At 38.9% G+C, this 25273-nt stretch overlaps 1 protein-coding gene across 1 annotated transcript in view; it reads left to right on the top strand.

Moving 5' to 3' along the window:
- Positions 1 to 915: 915 nt before the first annotated feature.
- The window catches only part of LOC149009775 (protein ALWAYS EARLY 3-like), a 35614-nt gene continuing 11256 nt past the window's right edge, over positions 916 to 25273 (top strand). Inside the window, 10 exon segments of the mRNA XM_089160783.1 lie at positions 916 to 1076; positions 1190 to 1300; positions 2878 to 2976; positions 3695 to 3757; positions 5838 to 5915; positions 6155 to 6344; positions 9513 to 9781; positions 9872 to 10229; positions 13229 to 13306; positions 15697 to 15983. Coding sequence (XP_089016909.1) covers positions 1196 to 1300; positions 2878 to 2976; positions 3695 to 3757; positions 5838 to 5915; positions 6155 to 6344; positions 9513 to 9781; positions 9872 to 10229; positions 13229 to 13306; positions 15697 to 15983 — 1527 coding nt within the window. The 5' untranslated portion in view covers positions 916 to 1076; positions 1190 to 1195.

The following is a 25273-nucleotide window of genomic DNA, read 5'->3' as shown; positions in this document are numbered from 1 at the left end:
CCCTAATCCTATGGGCCTTTCTGTAATTTGTGGTCAACAACTGTTAGTGCTCTTCATCCGGGGAGACTTCGGTGTGGATCATCTCTCTTAACGAGTGTGGGAGACTTCGGTGTGGATCATCTCTCTTAACGAGTGTGCTCCTCCGATGGCCTTACAACTATAAATGATATGAGACCTACAAGTAAAAAGTAATAAAATATTAAAAAATTAAATTCCATCATTTCAATCTTCAAGTCACTTCCTGGTAAGCCCCTTTATAATTTGCTATTCAATCTCTACCCTTCAGTATCGACGATCATTACTCCACAAAAAAAAAGTATTCATATTTAAGAATTTGTTCAACCCATGTTTTTAATTTCCGTTGCGATTTGTTTTGGTTTTACTCGTGCCTGATCCATCTTGGGAAAAAAAACCTATTAGTTTGCTAATTGATGGCAGTTCTAAGTAAGGTTTGACCCACGTCACGCAAAATATTAAGAAAACCATGACCGGTAGAGCTTACAGGCCTAGAAACCGGTAAATTCACAATTTTCTTTTATTTTTTTATTTTTTATTTATGGATTTGAGGTTCATGTTCATCTGGGCTAGTTTACTCGCACCTCGACTACATCCTCATGGTAGCTTTATAATTAATATAGGTGGGGCACAAGGAAATGTTCGAAGGGATGTTAGATGTTTCAATATGACGAGACAAACTCAGGTCATTGATATGAGAGGCCTAAAGTACCCTTGCGATTGGCATCTAATTGCACCGACGTCCTAAAATCCTTCGAACAAGCGCACGTGGTTTTAAATGTTTGGCGCGTATTTAGTTGGATTGAAATCTTCATTTGATTCCTTCCCAAATCCCCAATTTAGCCCCTTACTCTTTTTCTTTTTCCTTTTCAAAATTTCTGTAATCTGTAGTCCCAGCAATCTTGACTCAATTTTACTTCGACAGTTCTTTAAAACGGAGCTCTGCAGTGTTGGGCTCAAGACCTTCACCTTCTTGTTCGATAGCGTTCGAAAAGCAATTGTTCTTCACTTGCAAAAGACTGCGGTAGATGGAATTCTACTAATTTTTGCTTTTCTTTCTGGTGAGTGCGACTGTGGAGGATTATTTCTTGAATTAGATCTTTAATTTGATCGTTTTGCATTAGGACATTGGTTGAATTTTTATTTTCTGCTGTTTGTCAAATTCTCGTCAAAGTTTTCCATGGCGCCCGCCAAGAAATCAAAAGGTGTGCGTAAACGTTTCTTGGGTGTTAATGAGGGGTCGCCTGAAAAGAATGGAGGCAACGAGGGCAAAGCTAAGCAACGGGTAAGCTTCGGCTTCGTATTAAGTTTGTACTGTGAGTAGAATTAACTCTTCACCTGTGTATCTTACTGTTATCCCCATCCGTGTTCAATTTATTCGGTTAATATCTTACTGATGTCCCATTCTATTTTCCTTTTATTTTGGTTATGATTGGAGTCACCCAAGGCAAGTAGTTTTAATCTGAGATGCGTAAACAAACCCGCCTAGATATCTAGATTTACTGGGGGCATTTTCTGACTGTCAAGAGGGGCGAATAGTTGTGAATTGTTGGATATGGCTGATCACCTCGTTGCGGATTATGTTCTAATTCTTTCTCCCTTTACATATTTTTTGTTCCCAAAAGAAAGTTGTCATTTTATATGAAGAAAATATTTGAGACAAAAAAATAAGAAGTTTAAATATCGATTTGTTGGAAAAGATATTTTACACATTTCGTGAATAAAATTTGTTCACTGGGATAGTATATGGTTCCCTGGGTTTTCATTGTGCATATATGATACCCACAAGTTTTTTTTTTTTTTTTTGGATGAATAAATAATATATTAAAAGCACAAGCAAAACAACAAGGGAAAATACAAGGGAGCTGAAGAGTGGGGGGGGGGGGGGCAGCACAAAGCTCAAGAGCGGGGGATAAGGGGGCTACTAAGTCCCTAGAAACTAACAATTAGCCTATTTTTGGGGTTGTCAACAACAGGGGGATGGGGGAGGGAAGCCAATCTAGAAGATACATCAAAGTAGATGGCTTTCCAAATCTGGTCTAGGGATCGAGATTTGGAAGTCCATCTTCTAAGGTTACGCTCCCACCAGACATGATGGATGGAGGCACCAAAGACAAGCTTGCCTAGGCTATCACAAATAGAGTGACTGGCAAAAGATCTTAAGATCCAAGTCCAATCACAAACAAACCCGTGTGAGCGTCTCGAGCGGGGCCAAATGGATGAAAGGGCTTTGTCCCACAAGGGACGGGAGAATGGGCAAGAGAAGAAAAGGTGGTCAATGTCCTTTGAACCATTCCCACAAAGGGAGCAGCAGGGGTTGGCGGGAATATGGCGGCTAATGAGGAAGGTTGGGTAGGGAGGGCAAGGTTAAGAGATCTCCAAAGGGTGAGGGCATGATGGGGGATGTGGCCTTTAAACCTAACTAGGCTGGACCAGGGGACAGGGGGATGAGGGGAGCGGAGAAGGTTCCAAGTGGAGGATGTGGTAAAGGATTTGGAGGGAGATGGGGTCCAAACAGTGATGTCTCGGGAAAGGTTGAGGATGGGGGGAGAGATCGGGTCCACACAACAAGTTTATTATTAAATTATGCTTATGTGGTTCTGCTATAATTTCCTCGTTCTCTTTTTTCAGACTGATTATCTCCTTGTCAGTAGACAGTAAGCTGTTGTTCAACAAGCTGCCTTTAAATTGCTGATTTTCTGTAGTGTTTTCATTATTTCAATAAATTACATTTAAGCCTCTAGATACGGTGCAGATTGTAAAACATTATTCCTGGCTAAAAAATACCACCTGTATCATAAGGTGTGATAGTTTGACTCTATAAACATTCCATTCTGTTGATCACAATCCTATGATGTGCAGAAGAGGAAGTTGTCTGATATGTTAGGGTCTCAGTGGAGCAGTGAGGAACTTGTGCAGTTTTATGAAGCCTACAGAAAGTATGGGAAAGATTGGAAGAAGGTTTGTTCTGTCTTTTAGTGTCTTGAGTCACACCAATTGCAAAGACGGGATTGCTAACTTTATCTTTTGCCACCCTTCAATATTAATCTTATTATAAAAGTTTACATACTGAGATTTTATTTATAGATACGAAGGATTTTTTATCGATCTGGCAAGACTGGAGAATATCTCAGGACTGACACCATGTTTAAGTTGATATGATGATCTTGACCGTGTTGGTAAATGGTAACTGGAAAATGATTTAGTTGGTCACATGTCTCAAACCCAGGTTTCAACCATTTATCCTTCAATGCATTCACATATTCCCTTGTATTTTCAACTGTCCATTTCTTTTCTGGATATTTCATTTTTCAGTTGGGCTTTCAAAACCTTATTTTTACTGCTTGGCCAACTCTATTTTGGCTGGAAACTTGAAATGTGAGTATAGGATATTTGGTCCACCTGTCCACGAAACTTCAGCTCTATCCAACCTGCCATGTGGCAGATATTTGTGCTACTCCAGAGAACCTCTTTAGACTTGCCGGACTAGAAAACCTTTGTCCATATAGATATCATATTCTGTTTCTGTAGAGCTGCCCACTAATGATATAAAACAAAAGAAGACTATTGGACTTTTTTCTTTCTTTCTTGTATTTAATCTGGGATTATTTGTACTATCGTGAATTAGTTAATTTAGCACTTGGATCTTTTATTATTCGTTTCTAAAATTGATTTGCAGGTTTCTGCTGCAGTGCACAATAGATCTGTGGAAATGGTGGAGGCCCTTTACAATATGAATACAGTAAGCATGGTTCTTTATTTTTGCTTAAATTTGCCAAACAAAATTTGGTCAGAACTTATATCAATATCTTGTATAGTTTAGATACAATGATTGCTTTTTGAATATTCATTCAAATATTTTCTCTCACCGGTAATCAATTGCTGCATCACTTTTGGTTCTTACCTCTAGTGAGGCTACATCATTTGAGCTGCTGATTAGAGCTTCTCACTATTCTTACAGACATAAGAACACTAAAAGAGTAGAGAATTTACTGATCAAATAATCTGGAAATTAATGACAAGGAATATTGAGGGAAGTCAGAGAAGAAAAACAGATTGGTCTGACTGAAGTAATTACACCTTTTATCCATCATTGCTCCTGTGGTTTTATGGTTTTTCTCTTTTAAAGGCTTGGAAGATGCAATCTTATCCCCCACATCATTGTTCATAATATACAGGTCATATGCAAGGATGAAGCACACTGCAAAGTAATAAATCCCAAAGAGAAAAATAATATTTAGATAAAGAAAAAAAGAATCAAACCTGAAGTCCAAACTCTTTGGGAAGGATGGAAATAGATCAATGTACTGAGATCCTAAAGTGGAGGACAATAAGAGCTGTAGATGCACAAACTGTGGTTATCATGAGTGACTCTGAGCACATGGGTGGAACTCTGATTATCATTGAGCAGAACTTGATATTTTATTGGGAACGTTTTACAGACAAATGGGCTATAAAATTACTTAGGTTTAATCTGAAAGAATATCCGAGCTTGAGGAAAATTTTAAATAACAAAACAATAGGCAGAACCTTTAATTTTAGAGTTTTTTTTTTCTTCTGACTATTTTGTGTTGAAGAAAATACAGGCTGGAGTGCTGGACAGAAAGTATTAAGTCACCATGGGAGTAAAAATTTAAATGATAGGGAGCAAAAGAGGTAGAAGTTTAGAACTCATTCGTACAACTGAAACCAATTTTATCACCTTAAGTATATCAAAACTATGGGTAAATAGTATTTAGATGATAGATAAGTTTCTAATCCTCTTGAAACAAAGAAAATAGAAACTGACTTCTCCCCAGTTGGACAGTTGATACTAAATTTAGCTAAGTAAAGCCACTTACTTTCGTTCATTAAGAAGGCTTTCCTCTCTGAAACTTGTTTATTAGTTCAGTTAGTAGAATCCAGGTAAAAACTGTAATATTTAACTTTAGTTTGAAAAATCCATACTCCTTAACCACTAAACGAATTAAACAGTTTTAAATATCCCAAATTGGTTCACTAGCTACAAATGCCAGCATAAACTTTTTACTTTGAGCACTATAATCAATATGAGTTTAGACTTTTGGAGGCACTTGTAAGGAAGATTGTTCAGATCAAACTGAATGGAGCTAAAAGTGGTAGGGGTAGGCCTAAATTGACTATTGAAGAAGTGGTAAGAAAGGATATGCATGTCCTAGTACTAGAAGCCCATCTGAGTGCTGACAGAGCTGTTTGGAAGACTAGGACCCGTGCGGCTGTTCCTGTATAAAGAGATGTTTCTGGAATGCTACCTTGACTGTATCTCCTGTTTATCTTCATACATGTTTAAATTTATTTCTGTTACTTCTCTTATTTCTTTTACTTAACCTTTAAGAATCTATATAGCTGACCCCATTGAGTGGGGATAAGGTTATGGTTTCTGTTGTTGTGGCTATCCGTAATAGGTGCCACCTGGGGGTAGCTTGAAATGTGGTTTGTTACAGAAGGTTCTGAACCAGACCAGTACCATGTTTGGCTTTACTTGTAAAGGGCCAGTCGGCCTAATTGTTCAGTAGTGATAACAAAGGCTGTGCAGCTAAAGTTGAGCTCAAATCACACTGCAGGAGTTGAACAAACTCCACCATGACTCACTTTTTGGAATTTCTGAACAGCAGTGAGAATTTGTTACATGCCATTTTGTGGTGATTAAATGCCATCTGCTTTTCAACAAGCCCATGTAATTTCTTTGGTTTTGATGTTCATTAGATTAACTATTACGGGTGGTACAAGAGCAGAAAACTCTTCTTTTTCTATACCTTTGATTTATTGTGTTTCGAAGTTTGAATTATGTGCTTTGTTTTCAGAGATACTTATCACTTCCAGAGGGAGTAGCAACTGTTGTTGGATTAATTGCAATGATGACTGACCACTACGATGTTCTGGTAAGTAAAAGTCCGACCTCAACGAAGGCTTTTGCCTATTTTTTTTGTGTGTGTGTGTGATTAGCAGTTAATTCTTACAGGTGCAATGTTGGGGTATGATAACTTTCTTAAATATTTGGTAAATGTAGATATGTTGAGTTGATGACTCGACAATCCTGGACTGTTGTATATTGTTATAAAACAGCCACACTTAGAATCAAGATATAGCATTATTGAAGTTTCTGGATCGTGAATTGCAGGAAGGGAGTGATAGTGATCAAGAAAATAATGATGCGTCAGTGATATCTCATAAACCTCAAAAACATGCTCAAGGAAAATTTCGACTTAATGTCTCAAAGACGGATAGAAAGTCTTCAGATTCGTTGCCTTCTCAGTCAATGTCAACAAGTTATGGGTGCCTATCATTATTGAAAGAGAAATACTCTGATGGTAAAAGCAAATAACATAGTTTAATATTTTATTTGGGTCAATCCTTATTTATTTTTCATGATTGTATCTACATTTTAATGTTTGTGTTTCTAGGAATGTTGTTTAAATGCTATATGTAGATTGAAAAATCCATTGATATATAGATATATGTTGGATGTGGGGATTTTAAATAGGATAACAAACCTTAGGTTCGGAAGTATACACCCCTACAGGATCTCAAGAAAACCAAAAGGAAAATCCAGTCAGTAATCAGGTGAAACTGTCAAAGTCAACCTCTCCTGATGAAGGTCTGATTTTGACCAAGGGGTTATGAAGTGTTAGAACAAGTGAACTTTATGTTGCAACGATATTCTAACGGTCAGATTGTAGTCAAGAGTCAAAACGGTAAAATTTTGAAACCCATGATCCAACTTTTAATTTTTTTTTTTGGTACAAAGGGGCTTTATTAAGCCAGGGATGGAGGATATTATTATGCCTCAGCAATAGTAGAACCCACAACCTCTTCACTAAGAGGTTGTTGGTTTCACCACTAGAATAGCTCTGCATTGGCAGATCATACCTTCTAATCTGGGTAAAATCTAGGTGTCCAACTGAGGAAAAAGTCAGTTTAATCTCAGATTAATCCATTGTCTGGATGGTGATGGTGAGACTGGATGATTCCTTAATTCAATTAAAGCACCTCAAACCAGACTGTAAAGTACCTACTTGAAATTTACAGTTTGCAGGATTCCAAAGGAGTCAAGGATATGTAAATGGATGGCAGTCACTAGCAGCAATGGATTATTTTTTTGTGAATATAATTGATGTGAACTGGACCCAGGATCACCCCAAAGAAGGCCCAAGGGGTTGCCTATACCACTGTAGCCCTGCCAGCAGCCCAGTATTCAGCCAGCATAGGGGCATTTTGGTCATTTTGGGTGCCCTCGGTCCAACCCAACTTGATCTTAGTAGAAGCAGAATTTTATTAGGATTCTAGTCCTACTCTTATTTTGATATTTGAGGTTTTTTTTTTTTTTTTTTTGATGAAAAGAAAATGCATTAACTAAAAAGGAGGAATCAGGTGGAAGAAGTTCCACCCAAAACGCCAGAGCACAAAAGACTATTTGATATTTGAGTTAATCTTTGTTAAGCTATGAAAAAGTCCTACAAGTTAGGAGTCCTCCTTTGAGAAGGATTCCTGTATGTTGTAGTCTAAGTTCTAGTTGGAGAGTGGTCCTAGTCATGTTATGTAATTTGAATTATCCTAGGATGAGTTAAGTAAGAGTCCCTAGTGGAGTAGGAGTCCCAAGTAGAAGTTCTTTGTTTTGGGTTCTAAGTTGGAGTCCTATCTTAAAAGGGATTCCATCTTAAATTTGAAGTCCTTATATGTTTGCACTTTTATTTAGTTGAGATGGTAGAATGAGAGTCTTAAGTAAAGTAGGAGTCCTAGTTTGATTTGCTTTCTAATGTTTAGTCTTAGTATGATTCCTTTATATAAGGCTATAAATCTAGCCCAACACTTGTAAGCAATTCAATTTTGAATATTGAATAAACATTTGAAGGCAAATTGGTGGAGTCATGGGTTTCCAAGGAGGAAACCTGCAGAAGCTTTGAGCTAACTAATTTTCTGCAAATTCTTCAACTTCCTCTTCAACAAAAAGTAAACCCCCCAAAATCAAGTCAATTGATGTTGAATATGTTGCACTGGAAGCAGTTCATCTAGAAGCTCCTCAAATATTAGACCTGCTAAATCAGATAATAATTGCCGAATGGCTTAGTAAAAGTTACTTCAAGTGGAGGAGTTACTTCCTTTGCTAACGGTTTTGCTCCACTAGGTTATCCATTCTCTGGCCTTCTTTCTTGCTTCTTCAGATGCTTGGCATTGACTTTAGTATTGTGCCTTTCCTATCTGCTGGGACATTTACAGGGTTGACATGATGCATTTAGTTTGTGCCTTTCCTATCTGCTTGAACATTTACAGGGTTGATTGTCTCTGTCTTCATGTCCAATATCACTGTCTCAAATCTACGTCCTACCAAGAAGTATGTTTGTCGTTTGCATCGGTAGAACCTCACACCAGACTTCTTAATTGTAGGAACCTGATTTGAGTGGAACTAAACACGGCTGATTGACTTGTAAGTTGTTCCAATTAGAGAAACCTGTAAAAGGCTTTGGGTGTTTCTTTCTTCAAATATTTAATCTCTGGGTGAAGAGATGTGAAACTATGTTTATACAACTGCATTGTCGACTATCGCTTGTATTATCTGGATCTTCTGGGCATTCTACTTTGGAAGATATAATGGCATCTAGAGTCTTGTCTCTAATTCAACAACTAGAATGATATAAACCATATTAATTTTGTAAGTTTGCTTCCATCATCAATATACTTATCTATTGGCTGATCTTCAGTTAGTTCAGTATAATCCTCAACTGGAAGTCCATCATTACTTTCAACAGCTTCTTCCATCTCAAGGGCAAAAACAACAGAAACATTTTCACTCAGTGTCTTTTATGGACAAAATTTAGCTTAGCATCCATATCTGTTGGAATGATAGCATTTTATCGTTGTTTGCATTCATGGCCACTTTGTCCCTTTTTTAGCAAATGTTAGGCTACTACTTGGTCTACCTACGGATGGAGGTGGATCAGTAGTTTATGTGGTTTCCTATATTCCATGGTTTGATTACCTCAAAGTCTAATGGGAATATTCAGGACTCTGCTACTAATGCCCTTTGATAACAGCCTCTAAGATTAAGATGGTAGTTTCTTCCATTTTCTTCCATTTTCTTCCATTTTCTTCTATCCTTAATTTGTGTCCAAGCTTGTACCATAATATCAGCTGCAGGTCATCATCATCTGCTCCTCTCTGTGACAATAGACCATCAAATTTTATGTGTGTTCAGATGCAAAGTGTACCCAGACTCAGCTGCAAATGTGAGCATGTGAAGTTGGAAATTATGGCGAGATTTCCTTCCTCATGAAATCATAAAAAGCAAATCTTTTGCTGGACTGAAGTTTTTCTTATTGGAATCAGCATTCTTTCTCCTCATCAGGATGGGAAGAACTGAACTATTTGATAATGTCATACAGTAGTTCATCAGCTGGAGTAACTTTCTTTTTATCATATAAAATGAATAATGATGGTCTTTATGGCTTTAGTTTCATTTATTGCTCTTAAATATTTTGTAGGTGGCCAACCTCGTGCTGTAGGAAAAAGGACCCCTCGCTTTCCTGTTTCTTATACAAATAATAGAGATGACACAGAAAAGTTTCTGCCACCAAATAGACAAGGTCTAAGATCGCATGTAGATGCCAATGATGATGATGATGTTGCCTATGAGATAGCATTAGCTCTAGCAAAGGCTTCGCAAAGAGGCAGCTCTCCTCAAGTTTCTCAAAGACAAAACAGAAGAACAGAGCATTTGAGACCACCATCTGAAAAGAACGCTGAATTGATGGTAATGATTTGCCTCTTTTATCTTATCTTAGTTGCCTTTTAATGTTGCCAAACAATATCAAATGATCTACTACCTGTCAATGGATTTTAGCATGCCAAATCCAATAGGGCAATTACGGAGCTTGTTGGTACTGCAGCAGATGATGACTTTTTGGATGGAAATACTGGAAGTAGGGAAGCAGAAAATGAAGAATTTGACAGAGATTCCAATTCCTTGATAGATGCTGAAGGTGCAAGAGTAGAAGTTCATTGGGAAGGGAAGAAGTATCCCAGAAAGAAGCTGGAAGTTGAAGACATTTTTTATGATGTTAAGGAAGCATGCTTTGGCACTGAAGGACTTAATTTAAGTAATATTGACGGAAAAGTTGAAAATGAGATAACAAATGCAAAATCTGAAAGGCTCTCTTTTCAAGGTCCTAGGAAGAAAAGCAGACAGCTCTTCTCTGAAGGTATTTGATAGATGCAATTCAAGTTTTCATATTTCTCTTGTAACTGATATTTCTATTCTTTCACCCCCCCCCCCCAAAAGATTTCATGTGGTTATTATTCATTATGTCTTTTAATTTTTGCTCATTTATTCCTTCTTTGTAGTTACTTCTTCTATCTTCAACCATCTCTCCCTCTCTCCCTCTCTTGGATGAATAAATAACTTCATTACCAAAGATTTTTTTTTTTTTTGGGGGGGGGGGGGGGGTTTTTGGAGTGGAGTTAAACATAAGGCCAATTCATAGTTGATGCCACCCTGGTTTTAGGAAACAAGCAAGACAGCCATCTGCCAGAATCAATAAAACTGAACCATAAACAGAGACTTTCGGGAAAGGGCTGTGAGGGTTTTTGCTGGGTTTTTTTATAACTCCAATCATGGTTGTCAAAGCATCCGCCTAGGCGCTGGCCCATTTTTGGGTCAAGGCAACCTGGTGTCGCCTTGGTTTTCATTGCTCGTCATTGCCTCGACTCGCCCTTGTCACCTTGACAACCATGACTCTGATTGAGGTGTGGCTTTAGGGGTTCACTTTGCAGGTCCTAATTAAGGACCAATGTGAATTTCAGATGATTTTGACATTTCTAAAATGTAAGGTAGTTGAGGGAATGTAGAAACCCTAAGTCAAAAGGTCTAGATGTGGACTCTTGGGAGTTGGGCTTTGAGTTGCTTTGGATGGAGGTATCCATAGGGAGAATGCTCCGTTAAAAGGAGATCCAAACTGGAGTCTTAATGGCCCAAACTGGAGATCCGTAGTTGCAGGTTTCTTTTGTTTTGGAAGGTTAAAGGGGGAGGCAGGGGGAACAGATTTGGGGCTGTGAGGGATGGGCAACACAAAGGGATTGATGTACTGTCTCACTTTTAATCAAAGCAAATCAAAACAAGGGGAAAAAGGGTGGTAGATGATCTGATAGACTGATACTGCACTAACCTTCCTATAAACCAGGGATAAAGTGCTCATGGGGATGACAGGTTTGATTCCAAAACCTAGGAAATTGCACTTGAAACAACAAGCTGTCTTCCACCTAGGATACCAGGGGCTGGCTTCAAACATCAGTCCTAAATCAGTTTTGGCTTACCCCCACCAGACCTTCCTTTTAGGAATAATAATTCAGCCACATAGCTGAATTGACAATCTGAATTTTTTCCTCTAAAAATTGCTTTATTGTCCATGATTTTTTTTTTTTTTGGGGGGGGGGGGGTTATATGGACAAATAAAGGACTTGGAAGGATATTAAAAACTGCCTACCAATTCCTGTGCATGGCTGTGGAGAACTAAAAGACCTACTTGAACTGCAAAACAGAATTAGAAGCTAATTCTAATTCAGAAAACATTCATTTATATTTTGGAAGGATATAAAAACATTTACTTGTATTATGTTACACATAAAAAGTGTCCAGTACAGGATCTGATACCAACAAAAAACCAGTAGCATAAATAATTGCAAATAAAGGCCAATAAACATCAATGCAAGGTGCCTTGCAATAAGTTAGGCTATGCCTAGTTGATGCCTTGATAACTATAGATTGGTGGTCTATATGTCAAAATATTTGAAGGGTTTAGGACCAAAAGAGATGAAGGGGAGGATGGAAAGATGGCAAGATCTATGGTCAAACAGACCCAGAAAGTGTAAAAGTTGGCATGAGAGTTGGGGGAACGCAGAAAGCCATACTTCATTGATCAAAGTCTAGCTAATTTGGATGGAACACAATCTGTGTCTCTGTGGATTACCAAATCTAGATCTTCTGATCAGGTGATCAGATTTGGAAGTGCAAGGAATCACCCCCACCTCCCAAAAAAAAAAAAAAAAAAAAAAAAAAAAAAAAAGAAAAGGAAAACCATTTAGATATCCCAAGGAACAGGTTCATGAAGGGTACCGGGTTGTTGATGGTGCAATTTTTTTACCCCACCAGGCTAGCTTAATCTGTGATCGAACCCTCGCTCTTGTCTTCTTGTTTCCCCTTTGGATTTATATATTATTTATTCTCCCAAAAGAAAAAAGTCTGGCCAATTTTGCATGCAATTTGCTCATAACCAGTCTCACAGTTTTGCCAGGTGTGCATAGCACTGATAAAGATTGCATCAATAGGGTGACCACTGACTTATTCAAGGCCAAATCTGACAACATTGGAATTACCACCCACAGTGGCACAACCTAAGGATGGGAACAAATGGTGGACTTGACGCTTGAGATGGGAGATGTTAGTCCCCAAACAAAGAAGGTCATTGGCACAGTTAAAGGCATAGACTTGTGAGAGGAAGAAAGAACTAGAGAGTTGGAATGGAGAACTAATTTTTGGAAGTGTCCCATAAAGTGTAAATACTTCTAGCTGGAGAGTGGTCATTGTGGGTCTAGATCACAGTGTTTCCTGCCTTGTTTTTTGTTTGGATTAATGTAGTTGATACATTTTAAGTGAAAGGCTGAGTCCATTGTTGATGTTGAAAGGCCATAAGCAATTGTCATAAGACCCTAAATGCAACCTGAACTAGCGCCCATAATCCTAGTTATGTTTTTCTAATCATGATACAGATGCTCAAAAAAAATTCTTGACTGCTCAAATCTTCTAAACTAACATATTTCAATCTACTGAATAACCCTATATAGTTGTTAATCTTGACTGTAGATTGTAGAAGACTTCTATAAATCGTGCAACTTCAATTTGGTTTCTTATTCCTCCCTCTTTTAACTCTTGGATTCCTCAACACTCTAGTCATAAATATTTATTTTTGGCTCACTATGTGGGCCCTGCATACAATCCCATGATTCTTGCTATACATCATTTAGTCTTGCTATATTTATTTATCTCAAGATTTACTAACATGCCGTTCTTGTGATGAAAAGCTAGAGTAGCATCCTGGTTGAGCCCTGATATTAACCTCAATGTTTCTTTCTATTGTGTAAACCCTCAGAATTGTTAAATGTCACTCACTTTATTGCTATTTCTTTTTCCTTCACTTGTTCACAGATGAAAGCTCATCTTTAGATGCCCTGCAAACTTTGGCTGAAGTATCTCTAATGTTGCCACCATCTAAAATTGAACCTGGTAAACTTTCCCCCCCTTTTTTTTTTGAATTTTTTAAGAATATAAAAAAAAAATGTTTTAGATATTATGTCATGGTTCGGGGATAATTGGGAATCATCCATATGATGGACTACTTGTAGACATAAAGATACAATTATGTTTTTAAAATGCAGGTATTTACTATTTTACTGGCAATGCTATTGATCTTCTCTTCAATAAATTCTGAATGGGGAACATTGCAAGGATATAAAGCAGGATTACATGTATGATCTATTAGATCTTAGAATCTTTTGCTGGAGGCACCTCCTATTACTAACATAGTCATGCGGTTGCATGGGGTCCCACTAGTATCACTTCTGGCTGTTCATGCAAAGGTGGTAACAGCCTGGCAAAAGTTAAAACAAAAGAACCAGGCATAGGAAGTTATGGCATAACCAGTGATTGGGATTTAGGTTTCAGGTGCTAATATGATCTGGTGAAATTCATTCTTTGCTTCCTAGCATGGGTTCTCATGTAGCACCCAGATTGTTGATCTAGGCATACACACCGTAATACGTTGTATTAAGTTATCCAATTTCATGTAGGTAGAATGTATAAATGCTTCAATTAAACCACTAAGCTAGTCTATAAGATACAAACTTTTAGGAACTTGTCCTCCTATATTTTGCATTCCAACTAGCATACGCCAACAGAAGTGGCACATTAGTCAGAGTAAATTTATTTTCCTTTATCCCAAAAGAACCTCAACTCATGAAGTACGGACATTTTTCTGTTCCCTCAATTTCATCCACAGTACTCTGACTCGAGTCTACATAGTATGTACTACTGCAAGAGAAGGGAATAACTTGAGGTGTCCTCATTGGGATGATCTCCTCCCCTCCGTTGCCTCCTCCAGCACTCTCTCTGTCCAAAAACCACCTCTCACTTCCTCCTGTTGGCCAGTTCCACTCAATGTTTGGCACTTTTCACTTCTTCCCCTCTACCCTCCCGCTTCTGTCTTTCTCTTCACACATCGAACCCCCCTCTGATGGGTCCTCAACCTTTTTCATCTTCCCAAGTACCTGATATCCCCTGGATCCCTGATTTCTCTAAATAGAAATCCTGTCTGGTAGACTAGAAGTGCGTCGCACATGCTCATCCAGTTTTCCTTTTGCATTGACATACACCTAAACACCTTGGGCTCATTAAAAATAATAGAATCACCATTGAGATTTCGTAGTATTATTGATAACTGGCACTGTCCATAGGAGGCATAGAATCACCTTTCAAAAAGGGATGAGGACAACACAGACAGTGAGAGATGAAGCAACCAAACCCCAGTTTAGGATCTCAAAAAGTGCACATCCCACAGATGCATGTAGATAACCAAACTACCTGTCCAAGAGCCTCAGTCAACACAGAATGGGTAAAATATGACTTCAAGATCATAAACTGAGAACCTGCAAAAGGAGAAGATAAAACAGCTACGAATGGCCACCAGGCCCAATACCACAAGAGATGAGCCTCAGATAAGGCCAAAGACTAGATTGAAGGGAGGGGGGTGTGTGGAATTGGATAAAACTAGCCAAAATATTCAGGCAATCCAACAGCTGGATTTGAAGAAAGGTAAATGTGCCAAAAATAGAAACCTTAAAGTTGCAGAATTGCCAACTCTTCAAGATTCAATAATTCAGCATCAAACTTAGAGCAATAGGAGATTTTTGGCTAGATGCAGACAAAAGCCAAAGCAGGGAACCGCCTGTTGTGGGAGCAGCTGCAAGGAAGGAGTTCATAGATATTGCTGAAACATCTTTCTGATGATCTTCAACAGCTTAAGAAATCCAATTGTTGCAAGTTATAAACTAATGCCTCGGGCAATGCAAGGACACCATAGGATGCTGCGAACCATAAGGAAGTCCTTAAGAAGACCGTCAAAAAACAGCGATGTGTATCAAATTTATTGATTTCCTAATCTGCGGTACCATATAGTGATATTAGATCAGAAACCAATCATTACGGAAAAGAATATAAAGAAAGACGAAAGAAACAGCTGTTGAAAGGGTGAAATAAGACTCATGATAGGTAGGTTATAGTAATACCATGAATAGAATTCATTGTATAATATCAGAAATAAGTATGCGGATAAACTATCACTCATTACTTTAGAACATGACCAAATTACCTTATTTAAAAAAGAAGAATTTAAGTCCAAGTTACCCCTACTGGTAGTAGCGAATACACTAATCTTGTCAGTCCAATTTTGCTTACTAAACTTCGACATCATTTTGTCTTCCTGCAAAATCCCAGTTATAATTGCAATTTTTTTTTCTCTTAGAAAAGTTTGTTGCCTCCTTAGACTGAGCATTTTTTTTTCATATTATCCAATGTGTGTAGACCTACTTTGTTATTGATGTTTTTATTTGTGTACCCAGAGTCACCTGTGCAGTTTAAGGATGTAAGGAGAACTTTGGATATGGTTGATAAACCTAGGGCATCCGAATCTATGTCTGCAAATCAGAAAAGAGAAAAAACTAAAGCTACTGCTGCTGGGAAGACAGGGCATCAATCAACAACTGGAGTTGAAATAACTCCCCAAGAAAGTTCCCATCTAAGGAGAGACTCAGGTTTCAAAGTTAATTCTCTTAGTGAAGCAAAGCAACCAGTTTTCCAGTCAACCCCTAAAAAGGGGAAAGGGAAATGGAAGTCCTTGGCATCAAAAGTAAGATTTGGTTCCTTTGTGCCTTTCCTAGTTCCAGGATTAATCTTGTTCCTTTCCTTTTCTCCTCATAAAATTTATCTATTTTTTAACCCCCTTTTTTTTTTTTGGGTGGGGTGGGGTGTGGTTAGAGAAAAAAGAGAGGTTTAGTTTGGGTTTAACTTGTTTTAAAACCTAGACTTGTCTACTTGTGACTTTGTAATCTTCTTACACACAAGGGGATAATCTTAGTGGCCATCTCGGACTTGTTTACGAGTTGTAGAGTCTAGAAGTGAAGTTCATGATTATCTTTTGGGTAATCTTCATTTGGATCCCATGAGATTTGACCTAAGTCATTTTTTAGCCCCAAAAAAATGGCATCTTGCATTGCCTCCCTTTGGTATCCAAAGAAACCAATTGAGGACACACAATCACTTTTATGACCAAAATACCCTTAAGATTTTTTAATAATTTTTTTTTATGGAGTCCCTATTTTTGGGCTTAAACTGAGGTTGGTACCTATTGTCATTAAAATTACGACTAGGTCCAGCTGAAACCACGTGAATATTGATGTCAAACATGAACTGACCATAATACCCTCTCATCTTAAATTAAAATAAATGAAATTACAATTTTAACCCCATACCCTATTCTAGAAAGCCATACAGAGGGGGTGAAGGGTTACCCATCCCCCGCCTGAAACCACTCACCACCAATAAATTGAAAAAAAAAGCCACTGCTCCACCTTCACCCTTCTAGAAATCACCCACCGGAAAGTTGTTTGTGATGAACATGGGAAAGATCCAACCAGAAGGTACACTGGTACTTTAGATCTACAACTGGAATGCATCAATGTCTACTTCAATGAGGCATCTTGCAGGAGGGTTGTTCCTCGTGCAGTTGCAATGGATCTGGAACCCGGAACTATGGACAATGTTCGGACGGCCCCACCTTTGTTTTTGGACATAACTAACAGGCTCAGGGGCATTACACGGAATAAGCAGAGTTGATTGACTCAGTTCTTGATGTTGTGTGCAAAGAGGCTGAAAACTATGCCTGTCTTCAAGGCATAGTTCATTGGATTTAGTGATTTTTATCTCACTTACTTCGATTTCTTTCAATTTTGTTTCTCCAGTTTCTTCGTGACCTGTGGATCTATTTAACTGTTTACAAAGGTTTTTTTTTTTTTAATTATTTTTTTTTTAAAGAAAAAAGAAGACGAAAAAAAAAAGCAATAATGAATCTCAGGTTCATGGAACCTATCTTTTGTGTGTTCTTGTGAATTTGATGGCTTTACTTTTGTTCTTTTAATCATTGACTGATTTCCCTTCATTCACTGAGACAAAACCCCGACACGTTTTGGGAGCAAAAAAGGTTTTCTTTTGAAGATCTAAGAATCAAAGTTGAACTTGGAATTTTTCTTGAATGGTACAATCTTTTGAGCTTATTTTTCAGTTCCTCTAATTTAATAGTGGGTGATTTCCGGCAGGGTGGTGGGGCAGTGGCGTTCATTTTTTTATTTTTTATATCTTGGTGTTGGGTGGTTTCCGGCGATGGGGCCAGTGATGGATGAAGGGAGAACTTCTCCCACCTTTGGTTTTTAAGAACACGGTATGAGGTTAAAGTTATAATTTCATTATTTTTATTAAAATGAGGGTATTATGGTCATTCATGTGGTTTCAACTGGACCAAGACGTAGTTTTAATGAGAATAAAGACCCAACCCGAATTTAAGCCCAAAAATGGGGATTCCAACGTAAAATTTTCTTGAAAAGTGATAATGTGTCCTTAGTTGGTTTTTTTGGATACCGCAAGGGAGTCAAATGCATGATGTTATTTTTTTTTGGGTTAAAAATGACTTCGGTCAAACCTCAAGGGTTCCAAATGAAACTTAACCTTATCTTTTTGTTGATGGACATCAAAAAGTTGAGATTTGAGACATGTAGATCTAACTATTTTTATGTTGAGGCAGTTAGACATTTGGCCTGATTTTGTAATGTTGCATTTATATATTACTATTTTCTCTCTTAGTTAAAGAGTAAGCACGAGGGATTTTGTTGGATTCTATTAGGAGTCTAATAAGAGTTTGTATAGGAGTTAAATTAGAGTTTGCATTCATGTAAAATTCTATTCCTTGTAATAGTCTACTTTCCACTTAATTATAAATAGAGGGCTTGAGATCATGGATCAATAAGCCATTCACCACAATTGTTTCTTTCAACATGGCATAAGAGCCTAAATACGATTAGGGAAGTGAGAGGAAAAAAAAAACCTACCTCCTGGCCTCTCTCTCTCGCTGTTGCAGAGTGTCGAAGAGCATCGAAATCCAGCCTCGATTAGGATCTTTTTTTTCTTCTTTTCTCTCTGTAAAACCCATCGCATATTCTCTCCAATTATTGCAGAATTTTTTTGCAATAGTCGCAGGAACTTTCTGCAACTATCACAAAAATTTTGTAACCTATCGTTCGATTAGGGAAGCAACCTACTTTCTTCTTCTTCTGATTTTTTTTCAAACCCATCGCCAATCTTCAGTTCTACTGCTGGCAGTTTTTCAATACCATCTTGGTCGCCAACTGAAACAAAAAAAAAAGAAGAAAGAAGAAGACGACAATTCAGTTCCGTCTCGATTCGACGAATAAGAACAGAAAACAGAGGAAAGAAGAAGAGAAGAAGAAATCAGCAACTTCCGCTGCTTCTGCAACTGCAACAGCTTTAGCTTCAGCTCCTGCAACTACCGCTGCTCGTGCAATTTTTTTCTCTATGATTCTTCATCTGAAGCCTGCGATTCTGAAGCTTGGTTATTCATCTGAAACCTGCGATTGAGGTTCTTCGATTGGGGTTCTGCTGTTAAGGTTCTTCGACTGGGGTTGTTCTTCTTAAGCCTGCGATTGAGAATCGACTTTTCATCTGAGATAATTCGATTAGCCCAAATAAAATAGATATTTGAGGGTTATTTTGGTAAATTTGCATTGCAGGGACTTATATGTAAATTTGTATAAGTTCTGAGATTTATTTGCAAATTCAGATTTTTCAAGGACATATTTGTCATTACTAAAAAAAAAGAAAAAAAAAAAGAAAAAAGAAAAAAGAAAAAAGAAGAAGGTAGATCTGTTTGGGTTGTTTGCCTATTGCATTCTGCGACATTTCTGTTACTTCGAAAAGGTGAAGACTGAAGAACTGCAAATAATTTTGTTAACATAACAACTATTGATGGTACAGCCTTGACCAGTGCTTCCTCTACTACCCATACCAACACCTACCTTGCTACTTCAGGTAAAACCTTTACAAGCTTTCAAGCTTCTTCAGTTTCTACTCCTTGGATCATTGATACAGGAGCTACAGATCATATGACAGGTTTATCCTCATCTTTCTTACAATATTCTCCAACTTCTGGAAAGGATAAAGTTCAAATTGTTGATGGATCCTATTCTTCCATTGCTGGAAAAGGGACCATTCAGCATTCTCCATCACTTTCTTTGTCTAAAGTTTTACATGTTCCCTCTTTCTCTACTAACTTGCTCTCTATCAGTAGTCTTACGCATGACTTGAATTGTAAAGTGACTTTTTTCCCATCTTACTGTGTCTTCCAGGATCTGGCCACGGGGAAGGAGATTGGACGTGGTAAACTAGACAATGGACTTTATTTGCTCGAGCCGATTGGAGAATCTACGTCTGGTTTGACTACATCTTCTAATCCAGTCCATTCGGTAATATCAGACCTTCATTAGTGGCGCACCGTAGGCTAGGTCACCCCCTGTAGGAACTCTTAAGAAAATATTTCTTGATTTGGTTTCTTCTTATAATGAAAATAATTTTTTTTGTGAAGCCTGCATTTTTGCAAAATAGACTCGTTTTACTTATTTACCTTCTCTTCATAATAGAAAACCTATTTCTTTTATTCATACTGATGTGTGGGGTCCCTGTCGACGTGTGTCTATTACTGGCCATAGGTACTTTGTTACTTTTATTGATTGTCACTCTCGTTCTACATGCATTTATCTTTTAAAACAAAAAAAATGAGGTTTTCCGATGTTTTCGTGACTTTTATAATATGATTAAAACTCAGTTCAATGCCACTGTGAAGATCCTTCGCAGTGACAATGGCACAGAGTATATTGATGGTGAATTTCAAAGATATCTCTCTGATTCTGGCATAATACATCAGACCAGTTGCGTTGATACGGCTGTCCAAAATGGGGTTGCCGAAAGGAAGAATCGGCATCTCTTAGAGATAGCCCATTCCATTATGATTTCTATGAATGTCCTTAACCAATACTGGAGTGACGCTATTCTCACTGCTACTTACCTTATGAATAGGATGCCCAGTAGGATACTTGGTTTTAAATGTCATAATGAGATTCTTCAGGGAGCCTCTTTTGTTATTCCCCCAAAGGTTTTTGGATGTGTGTGTTATACCAGAATCACAGCCCACCAGAGTAAACTGGCTCCCCGCGGCCTACGCTGCATATTTTTGGGGTATTCTGCTACTCAGAAAGGGTACAAATGTTATCATCCTCCTTCCAGGAAAACCATTGTATCCATGGATGTAATTTTTAATGAGTCTTGCCCTTACTATACACCTCTCCAGGGGGAGAGTCCTAGAGGAGAGGTGTTATTTCCGACTCTAGATCTTCCTATCACACACCAACACAACTTAAGAGTCCCATAAGAGTTTCCTGACCAGGGGGAGACTTTGGCCAGTATACCTGAGGACTCTAATCCTCCCCCTTCGATTTCTTAACCATGTGAAGAACCTAGTCAGGGGGAGACCACTCCTGTGAGACACACTGTTGGGGTCTTTCAAAACTAGATTGACCAGAATAAGGAGGTGAAGGCTTATCAGAGGAAGAAATACAACCGGCTAAAGCACGTGGAGAAAGGTGATACGTTACCACTTCAGTCTCTTGCTCCAAAATCAGATTCTACTGAGGTATCTTCTTCCAATCTTCCTATTACTGTTAGAAAAGGGGTCAGATCTTGTACTCAACATCCCATAGCTAAATATGTTTCTTATAACTCTTTTTCTGACTCCTACCGTGCTTTTATATCCTCTCCGGCATCTATATCTGTTCCTAAAAGTTGGCAGGAAGCCTATACTGATAAGAGATGGAAGGAAGCTATGGTAGAGGAAATGCAGGCAATGAAGAAAAATGACACTTGGGAGCTGATTACACTTCCTCCAGGAAAAAAACCAGTGGGCTGCAAATGGGTATTTGTGGTTAAACAAAATATGGATGGATCAGTTAACAAGTTGAAAGCTAGACTAGTTGCAAAGGGGTTTACCCAAACCTATGGGGTTGATTATCAGGAGACCTTTGCCCCTGTTGCGAAACTAAATACTGTCAGAGTTCTGTTGTCTGTAGCTGTGAACAAACACTGGAACTTGCACCAACTAGACGTAAAGAATGCCTTCTTACATGGGGAGTTAGCAGAAGAGGTCTATATGGAAATCCCACATGGTTTTTCCGATGACAATACTGCAGGGAAAGTCTGTCGGTTGAAAAGGTCAATATATGGGTTAAAACAGTCTCCTAGATGCTAGTTTGGACGCATTCTGAAGGCAATGACTTCTATTGGGTACAAGCAAAGCAATGCTGATCATACACTATTTGTCAAGAAGTCAGGTACTAACATCACACTTCTCATTGTTTATGTAGACGATATTGTCATCACAGGGAATAATGGTGAAGAAATTCAAAAGCTGAAAGACTTTCTTGGCAGAGAATTTGAAATTAAAGATCTAGGAAAGTTACAGTATTTCTTAGGGATTGAGGTGGCTCAATCAAATAAAGGTATATTCCTATCCCAAAGAAAGTATGTCCTAGATCTATTATCAGAAGTGGGAATGTTGGGGTGTAAAGCAGTTGATACCCCTATTGAAGCTGGAGCTAAACTTAAAGAAAAAGAGGGAGAACTAGTGGATAAAGGAAGATACCAAAGGCTGGTAGGGAAGCTTATTTACTTGTCCCACACCAGGCCAGACATCGCTTATGCTGTAGGGATAGTGAGCCAATTCATGCATGATCCATATTTAGCTCATATGAAGACCGTTACCAGAATACTACAGTATTTGAAGGGAACTCCTGGAATAGGAGTATTTTAATCACCCACCGATAATCTAAAAGTAGAAGCATACACTGATGCAGACTGGGCTGGATCTCCAGACAGGAAGTCAATTTCAAGTTACTGTACCTTTGTTGGAGGTAATCTAGTTACTTGAAGAAGTAAGAAACAGAATGTGGTAGCTTTATCTAGTACCAAAGTTGAATATAGAGCTATGATTCGTGGAGTTTGTGAGCTACTATGGTTGAAAGGCTTGCTACAAGATATTGGAGTCCAAGTTCCAAACCCTATGATGTTATATTCTGACAACAAGTCTGCTATTAGTATTGCTAATAATCCAGTGCAACATGATCGAACTAAGCACATTGAAATTGACAGGTTTTTTGTCAAAGGAAAGTTGGAACAAGGGCTTATCTGCATGCCTTTTGTAAGATCTGGAGACCAAGTAGCAGATGTTTTCACTAAGGGTTTGAAAGAAAGAGATTTCCTTCCTATTGTAGGCAAGTTGGGCATGACTAATATCTATGCCTCAACTTGAGGGGGAGTGTTGGATTCTATTAGGAGTCTAATAAGAGTTTGTATAGGAGTTAAATTAGAGTTTGCATTCATGTAAAATTCTATTCCTTGTAATAGTCTACTTTCCACTTAATTATAAATAGAGGGCTTGAGATCATGGATCAATAAGCCATTCATCACAATCGTTTCTTTCAACAGATTTCATTGAACACATAAATAAAAAAGGAGGTGGTGACAAGATATCTGCATTCTGTAATATCCATATCTGCATTCTGTAATATAAATGAACAGTTCAATCAGACCTCTCAAGTCCTATCTGAATTTCAAGCATCCTGTGCACTTTACCCTATACATCAGGATTGGAACATATATACCCTTCAGCCTTGTCATTTGAAAAAAAAAAATTAACATGATTGGGATGAGCTAAATGCCTAGTAAGGTGAACATGTTATAATACACACAGTGTGTATGTGCATATATGATGAGATAAACGGTTTACTATTAGGTTGGGTCTATTCATTTTTAAACTATCAAATATGCACACACAGCTTAGGTCAACCAGGCCTCATATTACCTATTCTCCTTCATGTATCCCAGTCACTGCAGCTTGGGAGGAAATTATGTGACTTTTCTTAGACAGACCACATGACAGTGAGGTCATGCTCTAGAAGAACTTGGTTTGCATTTGACTACATGTCCAGAATGATGATGTTGGAATTAACATCAAATAAATCATTGAGGTAACACGGAGGGCAGTTACTAAATCTTATCACATCATTAGTTTCTGGCTTGCTATCTCATGAGAAGGAGGAGAACCAAAAAAGAGAAGGTGAAGGTGGATCAAGAAAGGAAAATGTTATTCCCAGTTGACACTGAGAGGGGGGGGGTTGCATCTGTGTATTTTTAATTGTCTTTAATATAAAGACGCTTCTTTAAAATCTCAAGTCAAGATTGGTCAAGACGATCCCCCTAGTTATCAACCATCACGGGCACGTCCACCACAAACCACAGTGTGGCTGGGTCTACCAGACAGTGTCCCACCACTTTGCAATCGAAACACTCCAATTTGTGCAACAACAAAATAAACTAGAGACATAAGGCACCATGAAGGTATCAAATTGATATGGTTCGGCCACACCAAGCTGAAACTTTAGGGACGCTGTGCTGTGAATAGTCAAATTTCCTAATTGGAAATAAGGACTCAAATTTATGCATAAGGAAGAATCCAATTATTTAAGAGTCAGAGAGGAAAATAAATTTGTATCTAACAACAGTCTGATGTTTCTTCCTCCACTCCGATGACGTCTTCCCCTTCCCCTCCGGTGATCTCCTCTGCTTTGCCGCCCCATTCTCAGCCCTCCGCCACCTCCACTACCCCCATTCCTCCCCCTTCGCTCCCTCCCACCGCTCTCTCCCCTCCCTTTCCGAATGCCTGGAACACACCCTCTTACTTCTCTAGCCCCTTCGTGCAATCTATCCTTCATCCCTCCTTCAGATTCCCCCATCCCTCTGGTTTGCTGCCCCTCAGCTGCTACTAGTCCTGAAATCCTTCGTTGGAAGAATGTTGTCCTGGGGCAATTTCTTGGCCCTTGCCCTCCTACTGGTATTATCAAGGTCTCCCCTGGCTAAACAATGGAATTCCCTGGGTTCTTTGGAAACATTTGTCATTGACGATGGGATTCTGTTGTTCAAGTTTGCCTCCCATGCTTGTCAATCGAAGGCCATCAATGGTTCTCCTTGGTATATTGGGCAATCCCCTATTTTTATCAAGCCTTGGGAACCCTCCATGCCGCTCCGTAGAGTCGACTTCAACTCCCTCCCCCTGTGGATCAATTTTCCGGGCCTCCCTCTGGAATTTTGGAACAAAGAATGGTTAAGTCGCATTGGTTCTGCTCTGGGTCGCCCTCTTCGCTCAGACCTGAAGACTTCCAGACTCGAGCGGTTGTGCTATGCTCGAATTTGCATTGAAGTGCCTGCATCCAAGCCCCTTCCTCCCTGCATATCCATTGCCAGTGACTTGGGTGTTCATTTCAATCAGGTTATTGTCTACGAGGTGCTCCGGCTGCTTGTCGTTCGGCCACGATGTTCACAAGTGCACTGCTGGTTTTGCTGCTCCCTCGCCTCCCTCGACTGTGGTTCCTAGCCCGAAGTCGTCTTCTCCCTTGTCGATGCCTGAAAACCCTGAGCCCTCTATCCAACTGGGTACATCTCTTGCTCGTGCTCCACCATCGATCGATGTAATGTTGCTTGTTCTTGCTCCTGCTCCTGCTTCTTTGTCTTCTCATCTTATCATTGATTCTTTGAAGAAATGCTCCATTGATGCTACATTTGGAATTATTTATGCTTCTGATAACCCACTGTCCCCATCCATCGCTTTATCTAGTTCTACCAATATGCCCTCTGCTTCTCTAACCCCTTCTCCCAAATCGCTGGACCCCCAAATTATCGCCGGAACCTCTGCTTCAGCTCCCTCTTCCACGGCGTCGATAACCTGCACTTACTGGAGGCGTCGCCCTAAACTTCAGTCTTCCCAGCCATCGAATCCCTGCCATCTCACGGCCATCGATGCCGCTGCCATCCCTGCTGCTTCCACAGATATCGAGAACCCTTCTCCCAACCTCCTCGAGCCATCGCTATTCTCGCTTGAACCCTAACCTACAGCTTTCCCCTTCCATGTTTACTCAGATCCTGAGTTTTTTGCAATCCCTCCCCCGTCTTTGCTCCTTACCAATTCGG

Source organism: Hakea prostrata, chromosome 7 (genome assembly GCF_041222555.1).
Source record: "Hakea prostrata isolate BN-2017 chromosome 7, UWA_Hpros_2, whole genome shotgun sequence".
NCBI lineage: Eukaryota > Viridiplantae > Streptophyta > Magnoliopsida > Proteales > Proteaceae > Hakea > Hakea prostrata.
This window is presented reverse-complemented; position numbering and strand designations above follow the sequence as displayed.